General features: G+C 37.2%; 1 protein-coding gene across 1 annotated transcript in view; it reads right to left on the bottom strand.

The window, feature by feature from the left end:
- Positions 1 to 27,892, bottom strand: part of MYO3A (myosin IIIA) — a 276,610-nt gene that overhangs the window by 78,925 nt on the left and 169,793 nt on the right. The window contains exons 18-20 of the mRNA XM_032144934.2: positions 17,288 to 17,414; positions 12,228 to 12,438; positions 9,298 to 9,445 (exon numbers count right to left, since the gene is read on the bottom strand). Of these exons, the coding sequence (XP_032000825.1) occupies positions 9,298 to 9,445; positions 12,228 to 12,438; positions 17,288 to 17,414 (486 nt within the window). The remainder of the gene's footprint in view (positions 1 to 9,297; positions 9,446 to 12,227; positions 12,439 to 17,287; positions 17,415 to 27,892) is intronic.

Here is a 27,892-nt window from a genome sequence, read left to right on the forward strand (position 1 = left end):
ACACAATTATCACAGTGGTCCTCAGGTGACATACATCCTCAGCTTACAAAGATAACAAGATTAAGAGATTAAAGTAAGACAGGCATAAGAAATTATGAAAGTATTATTTGGGAACTAGTAAATGTCCATGAAATCTTCACAATTTATGTTCCTCTGCTGCGGCTCCAGCTGGTCCCTCCATTCGGGGTCCCTGACTTCCCGCAACAGTGAACTATTTCAAATCTTTGTTTCCTTAGTTGAAGTTCTGAAATTACCCATGTCTGCAATAATTTAAAATATAGAATAACCTATATTTCTAGTTCACAAATAACTTTAGCACTCAGAAATGAATATTTGTTGCCCTTCCATGTACTACCTAAATCTTTAAGAATCAACAATAATTTTATTTTTTATATAGTCTCATCACCTACATTAGTACACACCAGACCAATCAACTTGTACTTACCGTGTGGGTCTTTTTTTTTTTTTTTTGAGACAGTGTCTCGCTCCATTGCCCAGGCTGGAGTGCAGTGGCATGAACTCTGCTCACTGCAAACTCTGCCTCCAGGGTTCAAGCAATTCTCATGCCTCAGCCTCCTGAGTAGCTGGGTACAGGCACATGCCACCATGCCCCACTAATTTTTGTATTTTTATTAGAGATGGAGTTTCACCATGTTGGCCAGGCTGGTCTCAACCTCCTGGCCTCAAGTGATCCCGCCTACCTTGGCCTCCCAAAGTGCTGGCATTACAGGCATGAGCCACCATGCCCAGCCAATCTGTACTTAGTGTGTTTTTATTTCTTAGCACCAATCCAGATAGCAGTAGATAAACACTGCCTAAGTAGGCTGACTACATCCTCAAGTAAAGAATAGACAGGTTCTAGAACAGTCTTCTCCCCACTCCCCCAACACACCACCTCATCATTTTACTATAGGAGAACACTTTCTATTACCTTCTGATAGTTTTATCCAAGCCCGAAGTTTTAAAAAAGATTCTTCCGAAGTCACCAATTGAAATGATTTGAGGACTCTGGCTTGTGACATCTTTCTTTTATAAAAGGCTGGTATATGCAGTGACAGGGAACAGTTAGTTCTTTCACAGAACTTATACCTGGGGAACAATGTCGTAGCCTTCTCCAATAGACAAGTTCATCATTTGACACTGTTCCACAGTTGTAGATATTTCAGAATGGGGAAATGTTAATAGCTGGTATATATGACCCTAAATATTTTCCTGTGTTTCTTGTTTTCAAGTCATAAATTAGTATCTCTTATTTTTATAAGTTTAGTCCACTTTTTTATGGTCCTACCCATTTTAGGTCACGGGAGGAAGAAAGAGATTTATATCATGAGATGGCACGGGCAATTCACCTGGGTTTGTGATGCTGTCTTTGTACAGATCACTGCAGAGGATGTGATATACTCAAATTCCAGACATGTTCGAGGAGTGCCTACTCTGTGTGTGGTTAGGGGTAGGTGGGGCTGGGGAAGGTAGAATTTAAAGATCAGAAAGATAGAGTTTCTGTTCTTTTTTTTTTTTTTTTTTTTGAGATGGAGTTGTGCTCTTTCACCCAGGCTGGAGTGAAGTGGACCCAATCTTGGCTCACTGCAACCTCTTGCCCCCAGGTTCAAGCGATTCTCCTGCCTCAGCCTCCCGAGTAGCTGGCTTTCCAGACACCCACCACCATGCCCGGCTAATTTTTGTATTTTTAGTAGAGATGAGGTGTCACCATGTTGGCCAGGCTGGTCTCAAACTCCTGACCTCAGGTGATTCAGCCTCTCAAAGTGCTGGGATTACAAGTGTGAGCCACTGCTCCCAGTCGAGTTTCTGTTCTTTAGGACATGGCAAAGATGCTCTCTGCCTTTCCATTCCAACCCTAAAATCAGGTCTGAGATTTCTTTGCTTGTGGCTGTATTCTCCTTTTCAGTTGTTCCACCTTCTAGTTCTCATTCCTTCCTGTGAGGGGTTTCCAGCTGTCACAACCCTTGCCGGCCTCTGCTGCCAGCCTCAGTGCTCCCTGGGATTTCCTGCCTTCTTCTGTCCCGCCTTATGTTGATTCTTCTTGGCTTTTCATGTTAAGACTGACCAATGCTTCTTTTCTTTCCTTCTTTCTAATCCAATAGAAATAATCTAATAATTAAATAATTAATAATTTATATTTATGATTTAATAATAACCTAATAATTAGTAATCTAATAGATTATTCTAATAAAGTAATATCCTATGAAGAAGAAAAAGGTGCTCTTATCTACTTAGAAAGAAAGAAAAGAAGGAAAGAGCACCTTTTTCTTCTGCACAGGATATTACTTTACTAGATCCCTGGTCCTTGCTTACTTGTTTGCTCATGAGAAAAACCATGGATAGCTGTCAGAAGCCCCTTACTCCGGTCCTGGTTTCATTTCACTGTCCTATAACCTTGGGCAAATCACAGTTGAGGAGAGGGAGTCATTTTAATCAATGAAATATAGATAATCTATTTAGGTTTCTTCTAGTTCTAATATTTCAGAATGCATAACTGCTTGGATATGTTATGAAACTCAATGAATAAATGTGGTTAAGACTGTGGACAGAACGTTTGCAAGAGGAAAGAAGCTACATAGACACATATAGTCCCTGAAGTCTGTATTTTAGTAAAAGAACTCTTACTCATCCCTGCTCAAATGAGTGTGCCTATTCATGAAAACTGCCCAGGGTAGAGAGAAACCATTGAGAAGAAGTTGCTTATTCTAACCATTGACAAAAATCCTCCTTTATCAAACAGAAAGATTTTAAAAGTTGAAAATGTAAGATTTCTGTAAGGGTGCTACCAGAACTCAGGATGAACTGAGTATGTTTTATGTTTATTACAGTGAAAAAAAAAAACTTTTGCCACTTTTCATTTTGAAATAATTTAAAACTTACAGAAAATTTCAAGAATAGTACAAAGAACTCCTGTGTACCCTTTACATGGTGTTTATTCCACAATTGTTAATGCTTCATCATGATGATTTTTCATTCTCTCTTTCTATATACACATATTTTTAATAATACTTTAATGAAATAACTTTTTTAAATTCTAAAAAATGGTGATAATACATGTCCTGTAAAAATGTGAACTCTTGTTGTGAAATAAGATTTATGATTTGAAATCTATTTCTTCGGCCGGGTGCGGTGGCTCACGCTTGTAATCCCAGCACTTTGGGAGGCCGAGGTGGGTGGTTCACGAGGTCAGGAGATCGAGACCACGATGAAACCCCGTCTCTACTAAAAATACAAAAAATTAGCCGGGCATGGTGGCGGGCGCCTGTAGTCCCAGCTACTCAGAGAGGCTGAGGCAGGAGAATGGCGTGAACCCGGGAGGCGGAGCTTGCAGTGAGCCGAGATTGCGCCACTGCACTCCAGCCTGGGCGACAGAGCAAGACTCCATCTCAAAAAAAAAGAAAAAAAAAAAAAAAGAAAAGAAATCTATTTCTTCCTGTATTTTCTATTTCAAGCTGATATTGATGATCCTGTTAGTTTTTATGTTAATGTTAATAACAAGTCACAGAGAATGCTGGCCATCATTAACTTGAGATGACACAAGTCATTAATTCAGAATTTGACAAATAACCTAATGAGAAAGTATTTTGGATAATTCCTAATAAAATATTCATGTTTTATTTTACATACATTTTATTAAAATTTGAATAGATGAGTTTTAGAATATTTCTCCCTACAGCAGCTTCCTTATTCAGAAAAAAATATATACTAATGCATGCTAAGATGAAAATTCCAATTTAGTCACTTTTTGTATATGATACCTGTTTCTCAAAACTATTTAAGAGACATAAAGGATTTTACAAATTTATATTCTATTAATAGGTATCAGCTTAGAATAAGGAGGCATTCGGATTAGAAATTCAGAAATACAGTGTTCTATATATCAGGATCTCTTTCACCTTAAACTATTTTTCCATTACTGTCATGTTTAAATCTTTACCAAAAAATTGTATTTTGGTTTGTCAATAGTATGCTCTAACCTGACAGTACTATCATATGGATCTAGACTTCTAACTATGTATTTCACTGAGAATTACTTTTTATCAAAACTTCTAAAAATTTAGCCAGGTATGGTGGTACACGCCAGTGGCCCCAACTACTCAGGAGGCCGAGGTAGTAGGATGACTTGAACTCAGGAGTTCGATGCTACAGTGAGTCTTGATACAACTACAGTGCCACTGCACTCTAGTTTGGGCAGCAGGGCAAGACCCTAACTCAGAAAAGAAAAAAAAAAAAACTTTTAAATTTAAGAATATCATTAAATTATCAAAATAAGTACCACAAATCCCCACATCACATTAAGGTTGTCGACCAAGCTTCACCAATGAAAGAGAAACAGACTAAGTGTGCTACGCAGCTGCTTAGCAGGGATGAGGAACACAGAGCCTGAGAGGCCGTCTGCAAAGCCAGAGGGAGAGAAGAGCAACAGGTCCACAGCCTGGAGCTGCTGCAAGGGCCCCGAAACACCTCCAACCACCCAACCACGTGGACATCAGCTGCCATCTTCAGTGTGTGAAACATTTAAGGAATATTTAATAACCTAACACTTGGTCAAGCACTTAAAAAGGAAGATTTGTCGTATTAAGGGCTTCTCAAATGTATTTGGCTGCTTTGACACTTAAAGGAAATGCTTATCACTTGGAGAGCTAAAATGGGACAAATGTTACCATTTGCACACATATGACTTAATAGGGAAGAAAGTTGAACTTAAAATAATAATTCACACTTTTAAGCAAAACAATGTGAAGACACTGATAAGGGGGTTATTTTTAATTGTCCACACATTTTTAAAAATCAGATGACTGGTTTTTACTTTATAATGTAAAAAGTTTTAAAAATATAGGTATTTTATATTAAGTGAATTTTTATTCTTTGTAATTGCCACAAATTATGTGTTGGAGCCCACATTTAAAATCTCAAACACTGTAAACTTTAGAATGTGAACAGCTGGAGATGAGAGTCATACACATTACTTTCTGCAAGAGAAGCTAGAGCCATAACTGCAGTTATTGTTTCCATTATGTGCTGTAAATAGTAATAGTTTCCTGCTTCTAAAACGACTTCTGACATTCAGTTCTAAACCCATGGATGCATGTCTAAATGATGCCTGTAAAAGCTCATCCTTCTACAGAAATAAATAGTAATAGCTCATTAAAAAAAAAACTATTAAAAGAACTTTAGTTCAGTTAATAGTCAGATGTGCTGCTCTAATGGATGAAGAAAGCTTATCCAAAATACAAATAGGCACACATAAATAAGCAGAGTGAATCTTCAGGATTCTAGATCAATACTCTGAGCATCATACACATGTTCTAGGTGCTCACTGGCCCTTAAGAACAGTGGCATTTGTTCCAATTCAAAGTCATGCCCAGGATTGACCAGTCCTTGGTATGTGCTCCCCTTGATTTGAAGTGTAAATTTCTGGGGAGCAGGGATCATTTCTGTTGCATGTTCTATACCATAATGATGACACCACAGTGAAAAATTAAGACAAAGGACAAAAACCACCACTATAGCAGCAGCATGAGAATACTTTTGACAAGGTATGTACATTTCTCATGCAGAATTCTAATATGAGATAGGTGATTCCAGAGAACTTCAGTCGTTATATCACAGTTTGATTACTGCTAAGCTCCCTTTCCGATGGAAGAAAACCAGAAAACAAACAAACAAAACCAAAACCTTGGCTATATATTTATCGTGGAAATTCAGCATGAGGGCTATTGTGAAAAAAACGCTTCTCTTGGAAACGGGATAACTGCCATTTGAGCCGCAAACTAAAAGCCTCTCAGAAAATGGAAGTTGACAGTGTATGACACAATAATGGTGTATGAATGTAATAGCGAAGGCTGAAATATGAATACTATATTTGTGGAATTGATACAATTGAGAATAAATTATATACTTTTTGGCTGCAACTCATTTAGAAGAGTTTGAGTTTTAAATTTTAAAATAATTACAACTATACTTCATGGCTGATCATCTTCTATTTGCAGGGTGGGGACATAGATTACCATCTAATTTTCAAACTATTGTTTTGAGATAAAAATAATATCTTTAGATTTTATTAAAATAAGTATACATAACATTATTCTCCCAGTGCCGGGAAACTGTAAAAGCTTCAAATACTATAAAATATCAAACTCCAGGAAAATTTTAGGAGCTACATATTTTACACATAGAAAAATAATGCTTCTATACACAAGCTCTCTTAACATTCTAAATATCTAGATAATAATGAAAATAAAGGGATACAAATTGGATGCTCCAGGTTGTTATTAAGAGATTCTGAGGCATATAGTAACTGTCCATGGGAAAGCAGGTTATAAGAGAAAGGAGGTATAGCTGCTAGTGAGTGGATAATAGAGATTCCTGGATTTAGGAAAATGTTTCAAAGGTAATGCAAACAGTTGGAAACAATTCCAAGAAACATAAAACTATCTACTCTGCATGCTATAGATTGGGTCACCATCATAAATTCTTTCATGAAAAATGTTTTACTGTAGTTTATTGATCTTTTTTTAATGGAAGGCAACGGGAAAATGATATTATGATGTTCAAAATACCATTGAAAACAGCTTTGCTGGAGTGTCCCACTGTCTATTACAAATACACTGAAATTGGAGTAAATAGGAAAATACTTTCAGCAGACTGTTATTTATGTTCCAGTGTTATACAACTGTCAATAAAAATAATGTTTATTGGTTTAAGCAGGAACAGAAGTGTTTCATCTGCAAAGGTGCTGCCCAAGGCTTGTGCTGAGATCTGGCCGGATCATTTGTAAGTCTCATGAAAGCGAGAACATTATTTCTTTCTGAAATAATAGGCAATAATGGCTTTATTAAACTAAGGAGCTCTCAGTTAGGTCAAATCTGTAATTATATTCGACCAAAAAATGTAGACCAAGACTTTAATTCAAGATTTAATAGCAGTTTCTCATTTACGGAAATTAGTGTAAGTGTGCTCTTTGTGATAGCTAATACATACAGTTAGTTAGCTTTTCTCAGTTACATTTTCAGCATTGACCTCGGAGTTAGAAAGAAAAAACAAGTACACTCATGTGTAAAATCAAGAGTCATTGACTAATTCTATATCTTCTGGATAACACATTCATCAATCTGATCATACTCAACTGCCAATGTCTGGTTCATAAGATTATGAAGCAGAAATTTCTAGGTAGTTGCTCTAGGAAGGCACCTGAAAGGACTGGAAATTGTTTTAATTCCTCAAAGTGCTTTGTATAATCCTGGATTCTAGTTGAATGTTTTATTTTGTTGGGGGAAATTTTGAGTTGTTTGATTTCAAAATCCTCTCAAGGTATCTTAAAGGGCTTTATAGAATAATTTTTGTAACAAGCCCTTAGACAAAAGAATTAAGAGCATTGGGATCATGAATGAAATTGAAGGCTAGCAATCAAAGCAACTTGTAGGCCAGGATTGGTGGCTCACACCTGTAATCCCAGAACTTTGGGAGGCTGAGACAGGCAGATTGTTTGAGCCTGAGCCCAGGATTTCAAGACCACCCTGGCCAAAATGGTGAAACCCCGTCTCCATGAAAAGATGCAAAAATTAGCCAGGTGTGGTGGTGCATGCCTGTGGTCCCAGCTACTTGGGAGGCTGAGGCAGGAGGATTGCTTGAGCCCAGGAGGCACAGGCTGCAGTCAGCCAACACTGCCCCACTGCACTACAGCCTGGGTGACAGAGTGAGACTCTGTTTAAAAAAAAAAGCAATTTGTAAACTAATATTTTATAAAAAATAAAAAGCAATAATTATTGAAATATCTGTACCTTGGTTAAGGCTAAAACCAGAGTCTACCCAACCACCAAAAGAACAACAGAGATCTACCAATGCAAGTCAGTAATTCATCAGATGAGCAATGCATGGGGATGCACCTGGTCCCATAAAGTTAGCAATTCTGATAGATCATATCAAAAAGTTCAAACCAAAAATTTTTTACTTGTTTTGATCCCTGGTTCAAATGGATGCTGTGAGTATTGTGAAGCATTAAAGAAAGGCAACATTACTTAATGAACACTTGCTAAATGTCAGCCTCTAAAAAGACAAAAAGAATTAAGACACAATATATGATTTAAAGGAGATGCCTAGTGAGAAAGACAAACATGAACTAATGACTGATGAGATGAGGAAGGGCCATTCCAGGGGAGTTGGGGAGGTCACAGCCAGAAACGCCTCAATGTACCAGATGGGGAAGGAAGAAACGCAATGCAGTGAGTGCTGAACATGCTTTCAAGGAGCTTGGCTGTGAGGGGAAAAGAGAGGACCATGCTACGGAGATAAGCAGAGTGGAAAAGGGCTTTGTTTTTTATTCTGTTTGCTTTTAAGATTTTAAAGATATTTCTTCACATATCTAGGCTATGGGAGGGCACCGACGGAGAGGAGCAGAGGAGACAAGAAGAGAAAGAGAGGGAGAGGGAATGAATATTTAATGGAACATCCTGGGATAGATGAAAGAGAGCTGAACAACTAGATAAGGTCTTAAATTTATGTCTTCTTTTGACTTAAGAAATGTCAAAATCGAAATGTTTTATTTTGTGACCACTGTTTTCAAGATGTAATTCCAAAATAAACTCTTAAGAAGTCTAAATATTTTGAATAAAATGAAGTTCATGTACCCCTAATTTAAATGCAAAAAAAATAATATTATTTGAAGGAGACAAATGACATACTATATGATATTAAATATGACTCCTTTAGATTTAATAAAATAATTTAAATATTCTTAGTATTACAGTACATCAAATGTGATTTAAGTCTGATTTTTCTCCAAGGAGGAATATTTTTTGAAGCTGATTCATAAATTACACATTGTACCCTGACAAAACGATCATTTCATGGCATTTGCATCAAACCCATTATCTTATGTTCTGTTGCCTAGCTACTGGAATTCTGAAGTTTAATGGCTTTTAGATGGATATTGAAATTTCAAAAGGAATTTCAGCTATGTAGTCTACAGAAAGAAAAACTGTTGGACGCATCTGTCTACTTAAATTTTCAAAGGAAATTTCTTTGTTTACAAAGTCAGAATTCTAAGTTTTGGAGAAGAGTGTATCGATTTTCAGTGGAGGACATTTAACATCACATATCAAGTCATACTAAATTCACACCAGTTTTTTTGTTTTTGTTTGTTTTTACTATGGATGTGGAGATAATAAAAATCTTTTCTTTGTCTTTCTAAAATGTTTAAGGCTTTAAATCTATGGTTAAGGTCCTGCTTCATTTGTATAAGTCTGCCTATAATACACGCATGCATGCATATTTATAGTAAGTACTTAGACTTACCTGTTCCCACGCAAACACATGTTGATTATAATAATACTGAATTTGTTCATTTGCAATGTTAATGCACAGCTGCTCGAAGGAATTTTTTTTGAAATTTTCAAAGCCAAATATATCAAGAATGCCAATGCTCAACTCATCACCATTCCCACTAGAAGAATTGAAGAGGCATTATTTTGAGTTATTTCCTGAAGAGGTAATGTAAAACAGGGAATCTTAGAGTTACCATTTGTGACTGAACTAAGAAACTACTATAAGAACATACACTTAGAGTGAAACTTTCTTAACTGAAATAGTTTCTCTCTGTAGCACATAAAGATAATGGCAGATATTGATTTTTATATGAAAATGGAACAATATTTTCCTTGAACTATAGAAACCACTCTGATACTTTTATATACTGAAACAAAAGAAACTTTTTCTTCTCCTAAGAACAAAGTCACAGGCTTGAGTGAGTCAGGAATTACAAGAACAACTTGGGTAGCAATTAGAACACAGCAAAAATATATTCAATAAAAACTCTCCCAGGAAAGCAAAAATTCTGTTAAAAAGTGTAGTCTTTCATTTTAGGAGAACAATTTTGAAAATCTTACTAAAAAGATCTTAATTATTTTAAAGAATTGTTATTTGTTTTTGGATCATTTGCTTATAATTTTTTAACATAGAACAAATACCAACCTGGAGAAAGATACAAATACATAGGGATTTATTTTTACATTTAAATACTTTAAAATACAATTAAATTCTATTTTACAATTAAGTATTTCAAATATATATTTTTTTTTTTTACTATTGGTCAAAAGGTTTACTCCTCTCCAAAGAAATATATACATTGTAGAGTTATTTTGATGTGAATTATAAAAAGAAAGTACAAAAGCTTCTCTTTGTGTTCATCATTTAGGTGTTCCAGGGTTACACTTAGTATTATGTAAGGAAGTGATTTGGAAATGACAGTCAGCAACTGCACACTGTGAGCTGAAGGATCCGCTCTACATTTGGAGGAAGCAACTGAATTCAAAATCCAGGCTGTAGAATACTTTAAATATGTGCTGAGATGGACAAAAGGAAAGCTATTTGAGTATTTCTGAAAGTTCTTATTTTGAATAATAATTCTGTATTATTGTATGAGGCAAGATGTCTAGTTAAAACTTATGCTGGTTTAGTCAAGATTATTATCCTTTTACAATCTCTTTGCCCCACAGGATCCCACAGAGATAAATATTTAACTAATTGCATAAAAAAGTGTTAGAAGCAGGAGGGACCTTACAAATAATCTAGTTCAGAGATTCTTAAAGTAAGATCTATTAATGGCTTTCAAGAGGACTGGAATCATAAGCGTGCAATATTTTCGTGGGCACATAGAAATATATCTATTTTTTATCTTTAAGTGAAGGAAATAGGCAGTTTTCAAGACATTCTTAAAAGGCTCCAAGATACACCCCAACAACTAAGACCACTGACTTGTCATTCAATGCCCCTATTTAACAGTTGAGGAGGGAAAGACCCAGACAAATGCAGTAAGTTGCCCAGTGTCCCATAACGAGTTAGTGGCAAAGCCCAGCATACAACATACGCTGTTTAAAATCTTAGTGTAGAACTTAACAAAGTTGAACTAAATTATTTCAATTGGTCTCCCTTTAGTTTTTAGACTTTCTGTAAAAAATTTTAAAATCTAAGATTTGGATGGTTTTCATTAGTGAATGAAAAGGAAAGTTGCCATTTAGTATATTTAGTATATGTACATTTAGTATATAGGCTACAGTGGATATAGTAGATCCCCCTTCTGGGTAGGTATCATTTAGTGCCAAACATGTAGATGATAATTAACAAAATGAGGCCAAATCTCTAAATATCTCGCCATCTTGCCTACATTTTCTGGAATATACAGATAATAAAAATCCCTGAATATTTTCCATTTTCATATGAATGCTTGACATAATATAGATGACCATACCAGAACATACAACCATTTTGACCATTACATTATAATGGGAAAATGGTATAGATAGTACCCAGGAGGTACAGAAGCAATTTTGAGAGACACAAAGTTGAGAACATGGAGAAATAATGGATAAGCTCTTAGACAGTTTGACTATACATAGTATAATGGTGTGGTATGTATTTTAGTGAAAAAAAAAATAATAAATTGCATATTGAAATGTGTATAAATGGTCTTTTATGCTTGGTAAGCAAGTGTGAATGAGGTGATCTTATGATAGGCATCCATCTTGCTTTTCCACATGCAAAATTCTAAAGATTATGCCATTTATCACAGAACAAAGCTTTAGATGTAAGGACTTGTGTCTGTGTATAAGCCCTGCCTATAGAGAGCACTCAGTCAGTGGTGGCTGTAATTATCTTTAAGAAGGAAGGATCTAGACTTAAAGTCAGATAACAATGCTTACGTCATGGCTCTGCCATCTACTATTACCTACATTTATCTAGTGCATTTCTGAACCAAATTTCATTGGAGTTACAGTGAGGCTGTAATGGCGTTACAGTGAGAGTTAAAATATGAAAATAAAGTTTTCCTTTATCTTCAAAGTTTAATTTAAACCTTCAAAATAAAAACAAAGGACTGCTGAGCTGACATTTTATACAAGCATAAAATGGTATATGCTTCATGGTACAACTTCTAATTAAAAAACCTATTAGTTCATAGTAAGATGTTACATTTTAAGAATTCACTTTCTATTGTGTTATTCATGTTGCTACAGGTTTTATGTTGCAGCAACTTAAAAATTTTATAGTTAAGTGGCATTATGAGGTGGAACTACTAGGAAGTGAAGCTTATCTACTAAATTATCATTTTAATAATTTAATTATATCAATTATAGAAACATCTTGAAAGAGATCTATACAAAACAATCAATCAGAAAATAGACTTACATCAACTGACATTTGGGAAAAAATGTTTCTGTAAAAATTTTTACCTTGGTGATGAGTCATGCTTCAACAAACTGTTAATGCAATTGACTATCCAACTAAAGAGACGTCCGTATAAAGTTTTAGCCATAGCATCCCTGACATCAGTAGCTTTTTCTACAGTATTGGGTCGTATAATTGTTTCTCCTCTAGTGACCACACAGTGGGACGTGAGAGCTTCTTGTAGCTCATCTGCCTGAATGCAAAGCAAAGAAGCACCTGAAAAACAAACAGATGCATTGTTAGAAGAAATTATGGCAATGAGGTCACTCCCCAAAAATGAAAATGTCTTAATCTGCCTTCTTCAAATGACATGAATTAAATGTGTGGAGATTATGTAATGTAAAAATACGATACTATTCAACATGAGTCCTATGTCTCTTTTTGATCATTTTTCTCAACTTTTCTCAGCTGGTTAAACTTAGGCTACTGCATATTATAACACAACCCAAATCACACTGGCTGGCAGAGTAATACAGCTGCACAAGCAAGTGGTTGTTTAGGTGATGTCAAATATAGTTTCATTAAATTATGCCAAATAATTTTAAAACATAATGAATAGATTTGGCATAATTTGGATACCATTATTATATACACATTTTGAAAATGTAGAAATTAACTGGAAGGTTACTTAGACTTCAGGGGTATACCTCAATAAATGTATTTCAAGTACCTTCTGCAATACACAACCGAAAGAGCATAAACGTATCGTGACATTCATGTACTTATACTTGACATTCATGGACATATCATCCTAATTTTTATTTTTTTATTTTTTATTTTATTTTATTTTATTTTTGAGACAGAGTCTCGCTCTGTCGCCCAGGCTGGAGTGCGGTGGCGCAATCTCGGCTCACTGCAAGCTCCGCCTCCCGGGTTCACGCCATTCTCCTGCCTCAGCCTCTCCGAGTAGCTGGGACTACAGGCGCCCACCACCGCGCCCGGCTAATTTTTTGTATTTTTAGTAGAGATGGGGTTTCACCGTGGTCTCGATCTCCTGACCTCGTGATCCGCTCACCTCGGCCTCCCAAAGTGCTGGGATTACAAGCGTGAGCCACCGTGCCCGGCCTATCATCCTAATTTTTAGTTTCATACTTCAATTATTAAATTTTGTTAAAATTGGCTGCTTGAACAAACATTTATTTGGCATTTAATGTTGATTACATTTCATGGAGAATTTAAAATTAATAACAGTTTAACTCAGTGAACAAAACTCATTTTTGAATATAATAACCATCTTTAACCAAAACTATTACATGACAAATTGGCTAATTTTTCAAATCTGTTGTTCTCCTTTTAAAATATTTTGAACATTTTAAATTTACTTTCAGCACTTGTGACAAGATGTTTCTCGGTTATGTGGCTAAGATTGTTAAACCCTATATTTTTTCATATTGTGGAAGTACTATAGGCTCATTGCAGAAATTTTACCTTCTAAGTTAACATTCTGCATTTCTTTCCTTCTAGGCATATTTACTACCATTAGTCTACACAAACATTTTATATCAATAACATCTTATGCATTTCCCATTTTGTTCAATATTGTCTGTAAATATGCTTTAATTTGCTGCATAATATTCTGACAAATAAAAATACCAGAATTTTTAAGAAATGTGTTTATATTTTGTATTTTTTTACATAGTTGCCTAATTCAGAATTTTCAAAAATGTAAATAAATGAGACAAAGTCTCGCTCTGTCATCCAAACTGGTGTGCTACAGCACAATTATGGCTCACTGCAGCCTCAACCTCCTGGGCTCAAGATATCCTCCTACCTCAGCCTCACATGCAGCTGGGACCACAGGCGCATGACAACCTGCCTGGCTAATTATTATTATTATTACTTGGTAGAGATACTGTTTCACCATGTTGCCCAGGCTGGCCTCAAACTCCTGGGATCAAGAAAGTTTTTTTTTTTTTTTTTTTAGATGGAGTCTTGCTCTGTCGCCCAGGCTGGAGTGCAGTGGCGTGATCTTGGCTCACTGCAAGCTCCGCCTCCTGGGTTCATGCCATTCTCCTGCCTCAGCCTCCCAAGTAGCTGGGACTACAGGTGCCCACCACCATGCCTGGCTATTTTTTTGTATTTTCAGTAGAGACGGGGTTTCACTGTGTTAGCCAGGATGGTCTCGATCTGCTGACCTCGTGATCTGCCCGTCTTGGCCTCCCAAAGTGCTGGGATTACAGGCGTGAGCCATCGGGCCTGGCTGAAAGTTTTTTTATATATACTATTTAACTGCTCTTCAAAAACTCTGAACCAATTACACTCCTCTCAGCCAAATAAAACACCAATAATTTCAATTCAATTTCATGGACATCAGGGACTATCATTTTTCTAAAATAGCCAATTTGATAGAAGAAAATGTTTTCTATTTATTTGTAATTGATTCCTAGTGAAGCTGAATACTTTTTTCTTTCATATTTTTATTGGTAACTTGTGTTTCTTAGTTTGAAAATTGCAATATTTTCATTGATATGTTCATCTTTTCCTGATCAATTTATATGAGCCTCTTCACAGCTTAAAGAAATGCTTTGATATGTATGTTGCAAATATTTTCCCTCAGTTTCATTTGTACTGCAATTTTATTTATGTTTTCTTTTTTTAGTATAAATGTTTTAATTTTTATGTAGTCAAATATCCATTTTTTAAAGAAAATAATTTGTGCTTTTGATTTTCTACACATAAACTTCAAGTCCTTTCTCCCCTCAATATTATATAAATCAATTCCAGTCTCTCTTTTTATTTTTTTGCATTTAAATTTATGTATGTTTGGAGTTCATTCTGATATACAGCATATGAGAATGATTCAAATTCCTCCTCCCCAAAATGGTTAGCCAGTTCCCTACAATACTGATTCCTTAGTGATTTGTAATGCCATTTTTGGTAATATACTTTGGATCTGTTTCTGAACAGTGTCTCCCACTGATCTGTATGTCTATTTCTGTTCCTACATTGTTTATTTATTTGACCTACATTTATTGTCTACTACATGCTAGGCATTTTACCTGGGGATATATTGCTAAGTACAATACTTTCTAAAACAAAGCACTAGTCTTGATTATCTTTATCCAGCAGGAATGGGAAGCCAATAAGAAATTTAAGCAGGAAGAGAAAAGGAGGAGGAGGAGCAGAAGGAGAAGGAGGGGGAGAGGGAGGTGATGGAGAGGGAAAGGGGGAGACTGAGAGAGCCCACTGATAGATGGGTTATATGGTTTCTGAAAGAATTGTGGAGAATGACCTGGAAAAAATCAATTCTTGATGTGAAATGAACAACTGGGAGGTCACTTAGTTCAGGTGAGAGGTGATGTTGTTTTTGATGAGAATGGTGACAATGATGATACAGAGAAGTGGTCAGATTTCAGAGATATTTATAGGACAAAATGGTCAGAACTGGTGCTTAACTGAAACAAGGCTCTTGTAAAACCATATGGAAATGCAGCCTTGGTTTGGACATAATTCCTTATAACTTTCAATTAGAAATCATTTTAATGTAAATTAATAAAGTTTCTACTTTCCATGAGTGGTTATTCCAGAAAGTATGTTAATTTTAATGATATTCATATTAATATCAACATTTTGTAATCTATATGACTGTATTCTGTTATGCAGAAATAGGTTCTCGATCATCAAAATCATTTTTTAGTATGGTTGTTTCTAGGTATACTCTTATCTACAACCTATCTCTATTGCAACTCATTCCATTGGCTGCTGCTAGCTCTTCTGAATATGATCAGATGTGAGATTTACTTATCAATGGAGTTGTAGGGTTATTCCTTCTACTTCTGATAAGTTAATATCATACATGCCAATTAAAAATTTTTATATATGGAAAATTAGAACATGTTTCCTCGAGGTTTCCAGGCACATGCCAGTCACTACAGGCAAATTCCATACACTTGTGCTACTGTATTACCACACTGGCTCCAGAGACACAGTGGGATAGCATTTATAGGGATGTTGGGGACAGGTCCAGACCAGGATAATTTGGCACTTAGCCCCCTAAAACTACCCCATCTCATTCTGTTCCTAAGCATAAATCAGGAAAAAGTATATAAATAAAAATTTGTATCATGATTCTCCATTTTGTGTGTGTGTGTGTGTGTGTGTGTGTGTGTGTGTTTTGAGACAGAGTCTTGCTCCGTTGTCCAGGCTGGAGTACAGTGGCACGATCTCGGCTCACTGCAACCTCTGCCTCCCGGGTTCAAGCGATTCTCCTGCCTCAGCCTCCTCGAGTAGCTGAAACTACAGGCATGTGCCACCACACTTGGCTAATTTTTGTATTTTTAGTAGAGACAGGGTTTCACCATGTTGGCCAAGCTGGTCTCAATCTCCTGACCTCAGGTGATCCACCAGCTTCGGCCTCCCAAAGTACTGGGATTAGAGGTGTGAGCTTTTGGAACAGGAGTGATTCTCCATTTGTTATTATTAATGAAACAGCAAATATGCAATTATGAAAGCATATGCCAACATTAAAAATAAAATAACAGGGCATACTAGGCAATACTAAATAGAAAAAAGCTGTGCTGTTGAAAATATTAATGGAAAACCTTAAATTACTGGAAATAATTTATCAAACTCTACTATTAAGAAAAACTTAATTTGAAGCAAATACTATGACATGCTTCTCTTGTGTAGAAATAATCACAAAATTAATCAACCCAGGACAAATGGGTGTAAAATCCATCTAGTATGAAAACATACAGGTCTTTATTACTTGTAAAATGGTATAGATGCTAAATCTATAAGACAATAACATAATTCTTTTTCAGATTAGTTTACTGAATTTTAACTATACTATCTGTGCTTTTATATCGAAATGTAAATAGCTCCCAAAATAGTCGTAAAAGCCTAGTCTTTAGAAATGTTTTCTACAGTAATCAGTTAATTTGTAAGCATGAAGATGTTTTAAGTAGCGGACTTTTAAATTTTAATTTTACACACATTAAATCTGAGTATTCTTTTAAGGATTCTAGGTTAGCACAATTGCTTGAAATGATCCTTATGTGATACTTATGGTATGTCATAAGACTCTGAAAGATTTCAGTTTTGAATAGAAGATAATAAAACTTACAGTTCTCCAGGGCTGTATGATTAGAAATGTGGCTCTTGTCAATCTGGTGTTCAGTTGCCACAGAAGAAAATTCAATGTTGCCAACATTCAAGATTGAAGCGAGTATGCTGTATATACTACCAAGTTGCTGAAACACACCATAGAAACATTGGCATCATTCTTCCCTTGAGTACAGCCAACCAGTGACCATGGCTGGGGACAGACTGGAAGAGAACCCTCAGGCCCTATCATATCTATCCACAGACTATGATGACGCCACACTGAGATCCAAGTAGGCTCAGCCTCATTCATTATTTTAACCTCAGAGGTTAGCATAGTGCCTGTTACCCAGTAAGTGCTTAAAAATATTTTATAAAGGCAAATATGAATAAAAAATAAAAATGAGAAGCTGTTCTCAGAGGAAGTAGAAATGCCTCATTCATTAGGCCATAGATAAATCTATCCATGCAGAATTTAATTTCAGAACTTAGTGTGGTTGTTACCATATGGATTTTCCTTGAGGCCATCTTGAAAGTGAGGCTATATGTATGAATAAAGGAGAGCTAAGAAAGAAAAATCAAAAGATCCCAGGACCAAAATCAAAGGATATGTGTCATTTAAATGTAAGCATTAAGATTTTTTTTTTCTTTTTTGAGACAAAGACTCACTGTTGCCCAGGCTGGAGTGCAGTGGCACTATCTCAGCTCACTGCTGCCTTTGCCTCCTGGGCTCAAGTGATCCACCCACCTATGCCTCCTGTGTAGCTGTACAGTTGCATGCCACCATGCCCAGCTAATTTTTTTTTTCTTTGGTATTTTATAGAGACAGGGTCTCACCATGTTGCCCAGGCTGGTCTCGAACTCCTGGGCTCAATCGATCTGCCCACCTTGGCCTCTGAAAGTGCTGGGATTATTGGTGTAAACCACTGTGCCAGGCCACATAAGAATTTTATATGACAGCATAGAGTTTATAGTAGTTATTACTTCTTTAACATACACTCCTAATTAAGGTACATTAAATTACATTCAGAAACACATAACACACACATATATGATTCTTTTGGGAGAAACTGGAGGCATTTATCAGGGAGTCTCTGGTAATTCTAGCTCTTCAACTATGTTCATGGTGCAGTGAAGTACAGGAAAGAGGCAACATTCTTTACTGTTTTTACAAGTTGCTGCATCTATTCCAGCCCAGCTCCTACACTTAACAAAGGTGATTATTCCATTCACTCCCATATTCCAAGTCCAGATAAAAGCTGGATATGAAAAAACATCTTCAAGGACATGCATTTACTCATACATAATATATATATATATATGTAATAAATATATAAACAACAAATATATTTGTTGAATGAATATCTATGTGGGATATCTATTCATTGATCTAATAAAAACATATTTTATGCCGGGCACTGTTCTAGTCACAGGTAATTCAGTAGCAGATAGGCTAAAGATCCTGGTTTCCTTGGGGTGTTCAGGCTGTGGAGAGGCAGACAGTAGGAAAATAAGCAAATAAATAACATGATATGTTCAGAAAAAAAAACCACAAGGGCTATGAAGAAAATAGAGCCAAGAGGTGCTAACTTAATAAAGAGGAGAGTTCCTAGGAAAGGATGGGCAGGCTTTTTCAGTTAGGAGGTCAGAGAAGGCTGCCCTTAGAGGAGGCCATCAGGAAGTTGAGGCCTGAATGACAGGAAGGCACCAGACATGAACTATTCTAGGCAGAGGACAGCAAAGGCAAAAACCTTCCTAGAGGAAAGAAGGAAGACACACGAGGGCTGGAAGAGGGTGAGGATGAGGGGGAATGGTGCAGTAAGAACTCAGAGAGGTAAGCCTAGGGAAGACCACCCAGGCTCCCTGGGCCAACAGAAAGAGCTTGGAGCTGGGCACCATGGCTCACACCTGTAATCCCAGCACTTTGGGAGGCCGAGGCGGGCGGATCACTTGAGGTCAGGAGCTTGAGACCAGCCTGGCCAACATAGTGAAACTCCGTCTCTATTAAAACTACAAAAATTAGTGGGGCGTGGTGGTGTGCATCTGTAATCCTAGCTACTCGGGAGGCTGGGGCAGGAGAATCACTTGAACCCAGGAGGCGGAGGCTTCAGTGAGCCGAGATCATGCCACTGCACTCCAACCTCGGTAACAGAGTGAGACTGGGCTGCAAAAAAAAAAAAAAAAAGCTTTGATTTATGTGCTAATTGCCAGAGAAAGCTACCAGAGATTTCAGAGTGGGAAGCAACATTATTTTTGTGTTTTAAATGGATGAGTCTAGTTATCCTGTGAAACTGAGTGGATTGGGGCAAGATGGAAAACTCAGGAGGCTACTGCAATGGTCTAGGTGAGAGATGACAGTGGCTTGGATATAATAGTAAATGGTAGAGATGGAAAGAAGTAAATGGATGTAGGGTGTATTTCAGAAGTGTAACAATACATATGCTGATATATTAGATGTAGATCATTTTTCTAAGGAAACTCTGATAAGGAATTAGCATTTGTAATATGTATAACTTGCAATGAAGGAACCAGCATGGGCTTTCATGGCTTTCAGGTGGAAAAATTCATACAGCATCTGATATTATGCTGTATTTTTCTTGAGGAAACTATAGGCCTTAGAAAAAAAAAAACCCTATTAAAAAGTGGGCAAAGGATATAAACAGACACTTCTCAAAAGAAGACATACATACAGCCAACAATCACATGAAAAAAGCTCAATGTCACTGATCATTAGAGAAATGCAAATCAAAACCACAATCAGATACCATCTAACACCAGTAAGAATGGTTATTATTAAAAAGTCAAAAAATAACAGATGCTGGCGAGGTTGTGGAGAAAAAGGAACGCTTCTACACTGTTGGTGGGAGTTTGAATTAGTTCAACCATTGTTGAAGACAGTGTGGCAATTCCTCAAAGACCTAAAGACAGAAATACTATTTGACCCAGCAATTCCATTACTGGGTATATAACCAAAGGAATATAAATTTTTCTATTATAAAGATACATGTATGCATATGTTCATTGCAGCACTATTCACAATAGCAAAGACATGAAATCAACCTAAATGCCCATCAATGATACATTGGGTAAAGAAAAAGTGGGACATATACACCATGGAATACTACGTAGCCACAGAAAAGAATGAGATCATGTCCTTTGCAGGGACATGGATGGACTGGAGGCCATTATCCTTAGCAAAATAGCACAGGAACAGAAAACCAAATACTGCATATTCTCACTTATAAGTGGGAGCTAAATGATGAGAATACAGGGACACATAGAGGAGAACAACACACACTGGGACCTATTGGAGGTTGGAAGGTAGGGGGCGTGGCACAGGGTAGGAGGAGGGAGAGGATCAAGAAAAATAACTAATGGGTACTAGGCTTAATACCTGGGTGATGAAATAATCTGTACAACAAACCCCCATGACACACGTTTCCCTACATTAATAAACCTGCACATGTACCCTGAACTTAAGTAAGTTTTTTTAAATGTGTTTTTTTACCCTAGATAAGGATGTTACCAATATAATGAGTATAAAACTGGTCTATGAACTTGGAAGTATATAAAATGATGCAGAATTCCATCATAAAGTTTAAGGGATTGGTTGAATCCGTAAAATAGTGAAGAGGCTTGGCTGTATATAGAGTTGCATCTCCAAATCCTACCTACCCAAAACTGCAGAAAAATTCTTCAGAGAGGTTATAATGAAAATTCAGTAGGAATAACACCTGAAATATGCCCAGGAGAATGTATGATACACCAGGTATCACAACTAAATATCAGCTGAAAGGTACATCTTGGGGTTCCCCATCTGGATTTGATGAGAATAGACCCAGATCTGTGGCTTGGATTAAATGACCTTAAAATAGTGGTCCTCAATTGTGGGGAAAGGAGCAACAACTCTGCCCTCACAGGACATTTGGCAATGTTTGGAGACATTTTTGGTTGCTACAAATGGGGTTGGAGTGCTACTGGCATCTACAGAGTAGGGATCAAGGGTGCTGCTAAACATCCTACATCGCACAGAAGAAACCCCACAAGAATTACCTGGCCCCAAATGTAAATAGTACTGAGGTAGAGAAACCTTGTCCCAGAAAAACACAGGATCTAGATTTTGGAGAAAGTCTCAAAATGCTTTGTCCCCAAAGAATAGTCCTGAACTTTTAGTCTCAGCTCATAATCCCAGGAAAATATAAAAATAAGAATAGAGGTATTGAAGTAAATGAAATCTGTAGTATCTGTTGTGGGTTGAATTGTGTTCCCCTCAGATTCATATGTTGAAGTCCTAAGTCCCAGTACTCAGAACGTGGTCTTATTTGGAAATAGGCTCATTGCAAATGTAAATAGTTAAGATAAGATCATACTGGAGTAGGTTGGATTCCTAATCTACTATACTGGTGTCTGTTTAAAAGAACATCATGTGAAAAGACAGACACACACAAGGAGAACACCAGGTAAAGACAAATTTAGGTGGAGATGGGGTGATAGACCTGCAGTACAAGAATACCAATGATTACTGGGGAACCACCAGAAACTGGGAGTGGAGCATAGAACAGATTCTGCCTCACAACTCTCAGGAGAAACAAACCCTGTCCACATCCTAATCTCAGACTTTGAGCCTCCGGTGCTGTCAACAATAAATTTCTGTGGTTTAAGCTACAAGGTATGTGGTAGTTTGTTATGGCAGCCCTAACAAACTAATGCTTTTTTTTGGTTAAATTTATGAATAAGATACGTAATCTTGGAATAATCAGTGTGTTTATTCTTAAATATCTAAAACTGTTAATATGTGAGACATAGTAAAGATCTTATTAGTGACATAGTAAATCACCTATTAGTCTTACAACTTAAATTTAAATACTTATTTGATATTACACTTATGACTTTAATTTGAAAAGCAGAACATATTTTGATTGCAAACTGCATTCAAATGTAAAAGACAACTTGATTTACTACATTAATAATTTTGAATTATTAGATCTTCTTATGCACTAGTAAGTTTAAGTGCATAAGAAGATTTGGTAAATTATTAGAAAGTTTAGAAAGCACTTATCAGTCCTCGTAAGCCTGCTCTGTCCATCATTTGGAGCATTCAAAAAACTGAGATGTACTAAATTTTTATATAAGTTCACGTGTTTAAGAGAATTTAGTTATGTTTGTTTAGGGCAATGTAAAGTTATGTTTATGAGTTAAATGAATAAAGAACAACTGAGTTTTTTTTCTATTCTTATACAAAAAACTGTTGGGTTCACAAATTGAATAAAATGATGAGTGAGCAGAACTTAAAAGCTTAAGAAAAAATCTAGATATAGGTACATGGTTTCAAAATCATTAATACATATACTGAATTAATTAAACATAAGCAACTGTAAATTGTCCTTTCTGAGCACAAGCATGCCTTCTTTGGATATTAAAAACAACTAACAGGTGAACTGCCTGCATTTAGTTGCATATTTATCCGTCAAGGTGGGGTCATACCTAGACTCAAAAACATGATTTGTGCACAGCTTGCCTGTGGCATTATCCTCTTCTTGACCAGTCTCCGTGCCTCTGGTCTTGCCACTCACCAATCCGTCTTCCACATGGCCGTCAGAGTGACTTTTCTTGTAGGCAAATCACATCATCCTATGTCTCCAGTTAAAATCCTTCAATGGCCCCTATTCCCCTAACAATAAGCCTCCAGCTTCCTACTAAGGCATGAGAAGGAAGGTGCCGCATCTTCTTGTGCCTGACTGCCTGTCCATTGTCATTTCCAGCTAGTTTTCTTTGACGTATTTCAGCCAGCCAAATTCCTCGTAGGTTCCCAAGCATTCCAGGTTATTTTGTTAATTTCATGTCTCAGTTCTGGCTTATGCTGTTCTTTTTTCCCATTCTGGGGTGTTCTTTTTTCCATCCCAGACTTCATGTTTCCATGAAATTCTCTGCTGTCATAGAGTTGACTACATTTTATTGAAATGATGCCTAGTGTATATTTCTTCTATCAGATTATAAACTTACTGAGGACAAAGACTGTGACTAATTCATACCTCTAATTTTTAGCACAGAGCCTGGTACACAGGTAGTACTCAATAAATGCTTGTCAAACTGTTTTCTTTTGTTTCAATCAAGTGACAGTGCAATTTCCTTCACTTTCAAAACAGAATCTCTCTTATTTGTTTTATGTCTATAAGACTCCTAATCTGTGCCTCATTGTTTCTACTTATCTTTCTCAGAATTTTTTTATAAATCTAAATGTCCCCTTCTTTTGATGTCAAACTTTGCATCCTGAGTGAATGGTTAGAGTTTATGAGAACAAAAACATCTCACTAAGCCAAGTTGTTTTTTTTCCAAAAGCCAATTAAGTTCTCTAAGTGGCAGAGCCCTGTGGTTGGGAAATATATGATTTCCTTTTCAGTGATTTTGTTTTGGGAATGGAAACAACAGTCCATGCAGGGTAGACTGAGTTTGGTGCACAGAGTTGTTTTGGCAACATGTGCTAAGTCTTTTCTTAGGGCCTCAACCTATACCTGATGCCTAACTGATACCCATGTGAGAGAGGACTGGGAAAGAGGACAATGACCAGACCTCAAAGTAGGTGGGGTCATCATGGACCAGGACAATGTGGCCCATCCCTGGCAGATCTGGCACCATCCAGTCTAATCCTTGGAAAGCCATGGTGCTGATGCTCCTGCTGAGAAAGGCCAGGGAGGCAGGCTGGGGTGGAGGAAGGCTGGGGAGGAGGGAACCCAAGATGGGATGTTACTGCAACTCACATACCAGGCAGATAAGAACTGATGGGATAGAAGGAGATGCTCTGCAATCAGTATTTGCAGCTGTTGGTATGTGAGATATTAATATGTTCTCTATTCTTAGGTTCAATTCTGCAGACGCTTAAAGCAATAAAACGGCATGAGCAATCTGCAAAGACTAGAAGGAAATTAAATGCCCCTCAATTTTAGTCATGGAATCATAGATAAAGTAGGAAGTGACTCAGAAATTAATTATCCCTTTCCCCTCCTTTTACTGGTAAATAAGCTTAGACCAGAAAGTTTAGTTACTGGACACACAGCCAGAAATAAGCAGTGTCAAGGACTTTAGCCCAGGGATCTTGACTCCTTAGCACAGAATTATTTTTATTTTACCAACTACCTCCTTGGCCGTGTCATTTAGTTCAAGTCATCAATGTTGGCCAAATCATGGCATTCTGGAATTGTAGCTTGTTTTATGTTTTTTGAATGAAAAAAATAACTTGGTATCAAATTATTATTTTTAAATTATTACAAATGACAAACCAAATGGAATATACACACCCTTTCCATTCTGATCAAAACCACTCTTTTTTTTTTTTGAGACGTAATCTTGCTCTGTTGCCAGGCTGGAGTGCAGTCAGTGGCACAATCTCGGCTCACTGCAACCTCCGCCTCCTGCATTCAAGCAATTTTCCTGCCTCAGCCTCCTGAGTAGCTGGGATTACAGGTGCACGCTGCCACACCTGGCTAATTTTTTGTATTTTAAAAGAGACGGGGTTTCACTGTGTTTCCCAGGCTGGTCTCGAACTCCTGAGCTCAGGCAATCCACCTGCCTCGGTCTCCCAAAGTGTTAGGATTACAAGCATGAGCCACCACGCCTGGCCTAAAACCAATTTTTAAAAATAAAGTGAGTATTTCATGGAAATTCAATACTTTTTGTGATGCTTTAAAATATTTAATTTCTTTCACAAATATTACTTGATCTTCCCTAAAGACATAACTAATAATCTAAAGAAAACATGCTAGCATGTGATTTTTAGGCTATCATAAGAAATGAAAGTGCAATTAAAACAGAAAAAAGGCATTCACATCTTAGACATAAGACATAAATTTGTGCAAAAAACCCCCACAAAAATTCCCATTATATGGTAAAAATTGCTTCTAAATGAGACAAACTACTCACTGAATCATCAAACTACTATGAATCATCAAACTACCAATCATTTATTTTAAAACTATGGCAGGGAAATGGCTTAGGAAATCATATGGTTTAACGGTTTCAGAGATTTCCAGTTGGTGTTATTTTTAGAGAATATCTGATTTTGATTTGCCTGTCATTCCTTTGGATTGTGCTGAATCACAAATGCACATGTGAACTGTAAACTCTGAGAGTATTTAAAGGGACACATACACTGGGGGTGCTGTCAACACCAATGAGAGAGACAGAGAGCAGGAGAGAAAGCGAGAAAAAGAGAGACTGTATTGGAGAGTCACTCAAATTGTGCTGCAGTAAACTGTGAAGAACACATGCTGTGCTTAGAGGATGTCAGAATCATGCCACTTATCTTGATATTAAAAGTTGCCTTTTACTATCAAAATAGATTAGAAGCAGCTATTGACAAAGAACATATCCAAGAAAGCCAATAAGATAGCGTAAAAAATCAATATTGGGGATAAAAAGGAAGTAAATACTCACGTGGTTTAATTCTACCAAATCCAAACTGGGACAGTTTCTGCTTTTAGATGGGAGGCCACCACACCCTCGGAGAATCACCTTGAACTGGACTAAAAGTTTTCCCAAAATATCTAGCAGTGGTTGCGCTTCAGATCCAAAAACAGATGTTATATTTTCCTTTATCCTAAGCTATATGTTTAGATGTTCAATAAGCATTGAATATGTTTAAATTTGGAATATACAGTTTGAAATAAATAAATTATATTTGTCAATAGATGCTAGCTGCAAAACGGGTTTCATTTTAATGTTAGTAAACATTAGTGTTACTAAACCAAGCAAGAGAAAGTAGTTGAGCCAAATATAAGTGAAACACTGCCTCTAATGAGTGGGACTTCGAAGTAAACAAACCAATTAAAAATGAATCCTTGCTTCTAAGACAGTAAACTCTGGAAAAGTGAATGTGTAAGAAGCAGATCAACTCTGAAGACAAAAGGCAGGGAAAAGAGCTATGAAGAGGCTCAGCCCCTGGTCACAAGCAGGCAGTGCCTTGCTTGTTGTACATCTTCCAGTTAGAAGGATGCCCTGAGCTCCTATTAGCTGCTCCTGTTTTCCCCTAACCAGGCATCCAACAGAGCCAGGCCACAGTACACAAGGAGCATCTACCACTAGCAACACTGATCTTATGACCAAGGATTGAGGAAAAGCATGACTGCTGCTTTTTTCTTTATTGACTGAATCCCAAATAAATTGGCTCTGCTTTAAGAGCCAGGACACGGAATGCTTGAATCAGCTTGTCTTCATAGGTACAAACTGTGGGAAGGGTGAGGACCAGATTAGGGAGGGCTGAGGGAGAGGAAATGATGCAGTGGAAGGGGAGGGGCCAGATTTGAAACTGAATGTTGGCAGCGGGGAAAGATGCACCTGGAAGTGGTCATGCCTAGGAAGGGGTAGGGGTAGAATTAGGGTTAGGCTGACTAACGAGCAAAACACTCAAGTGGTCATTTATGATGCCTGGGACATCAGAATTAGAGCATAAGAATGAGACTATATTTAGAACAGGGTGGCATGTGGAGTCTCCTTGGAGTGTGCCCCTAGCTCATCTGTAGTCTTTGGGTGGGGGCCACATATCACCTGGAATATGGCTGAAACTCATGCTTTCTGAATCAGGGAGTTCCTCTCCCAGAGTTGAAGCCATTACGAACACATTTATTTCTCTGTCATTAAAAATATCACCAGGCACAGCGTCTCATCCCTGTAATTCCAGCTACTTGGGAGGCTGAGGCAGGAGGATCACTTAAGGCCAGGAGTTTGAGACCAGCCTGGGCAACATAGTGAGATGCATCTCTACAAAAAATGTTTTAAAAAGTTAGCTGGGCACGGTTGTAATTGCCTATAGTCCCAGCTGATCAGGAGGTTGAGGTGGGAGGAAAGATTGAGCTCAGGAGTTTGAAACTACAGTGAGCTGTACTACTGCACTCCAGCCTGGGCAACACAGAGAGAGATCCCATCTCTTTAAAAAAAAAAAAAAGAAACCCCAAAAAATGATTTTCCAGAAATTTATCAGGGTCATCTCTGACTCCAGGTCCTACAGTTCAGACTTTGTTTCCAAAAGACAGTCAGGTAAGGTCAATGGCACAAATTTCAGCATGATAGGATGTCTACCACGCAGACCTCATGGCATGTACAAGGGTATGCACACTCTATCCTTTACATGAGGTATCCATGATAAGTTCTAAATGCTTAGTGATCTCTCCGTTGTTCAACTCCTACTCACTCCTCATCATTTTCTTTCAACTCTCAGACAAAAGGTGCTATGGTCAAGCCATATATCAATCCAGACATCCTGCCAACCTTTGCTGCTTTATTTTTTTGGAGGGAGGGAGATGGGGGAATGAGATTCACATACTGGCCACTTAAGAACCAGGTACTGTCTCACTGTAACAAATTACAGCTAAGAGCAAAGTGTGAAAGCTTCTCCAAAAGCCCTCAGAGAAAATGCATTAAACAATGGATTTTTGTTCCATTTTATAGCCTAAAAACCATCTAATGCATCGAGAGAGACAGGGCCCATTCATCTCCTTTGTGACCTAGAGACCACAGAACCACTGAGTTCCCAAATTACAGCTGCAGTGGAGTAGATATAGAGTGGACAGCCTGACGTCAACCCAAAGTTCCAGGTAGGGTCCATGAATCAGTGGAGAGAAAGCATGATTCAGAA

The sequence above is a fragment of the Hylobates moloch genome, unplaced genomic scaffold, assembly GCF_009828535.3.
Source record: "Hylobates moloch isolate HMO894 unplaced genomic scaffold, HMol_V3 SCAFFOLD_3, whole genome shotgun sequence".
NCBI lineage: Eukaryota > Metazoa > Chordata > Mammalia > Primates > Hylobatidae > Hylobates > Hylobates moloch.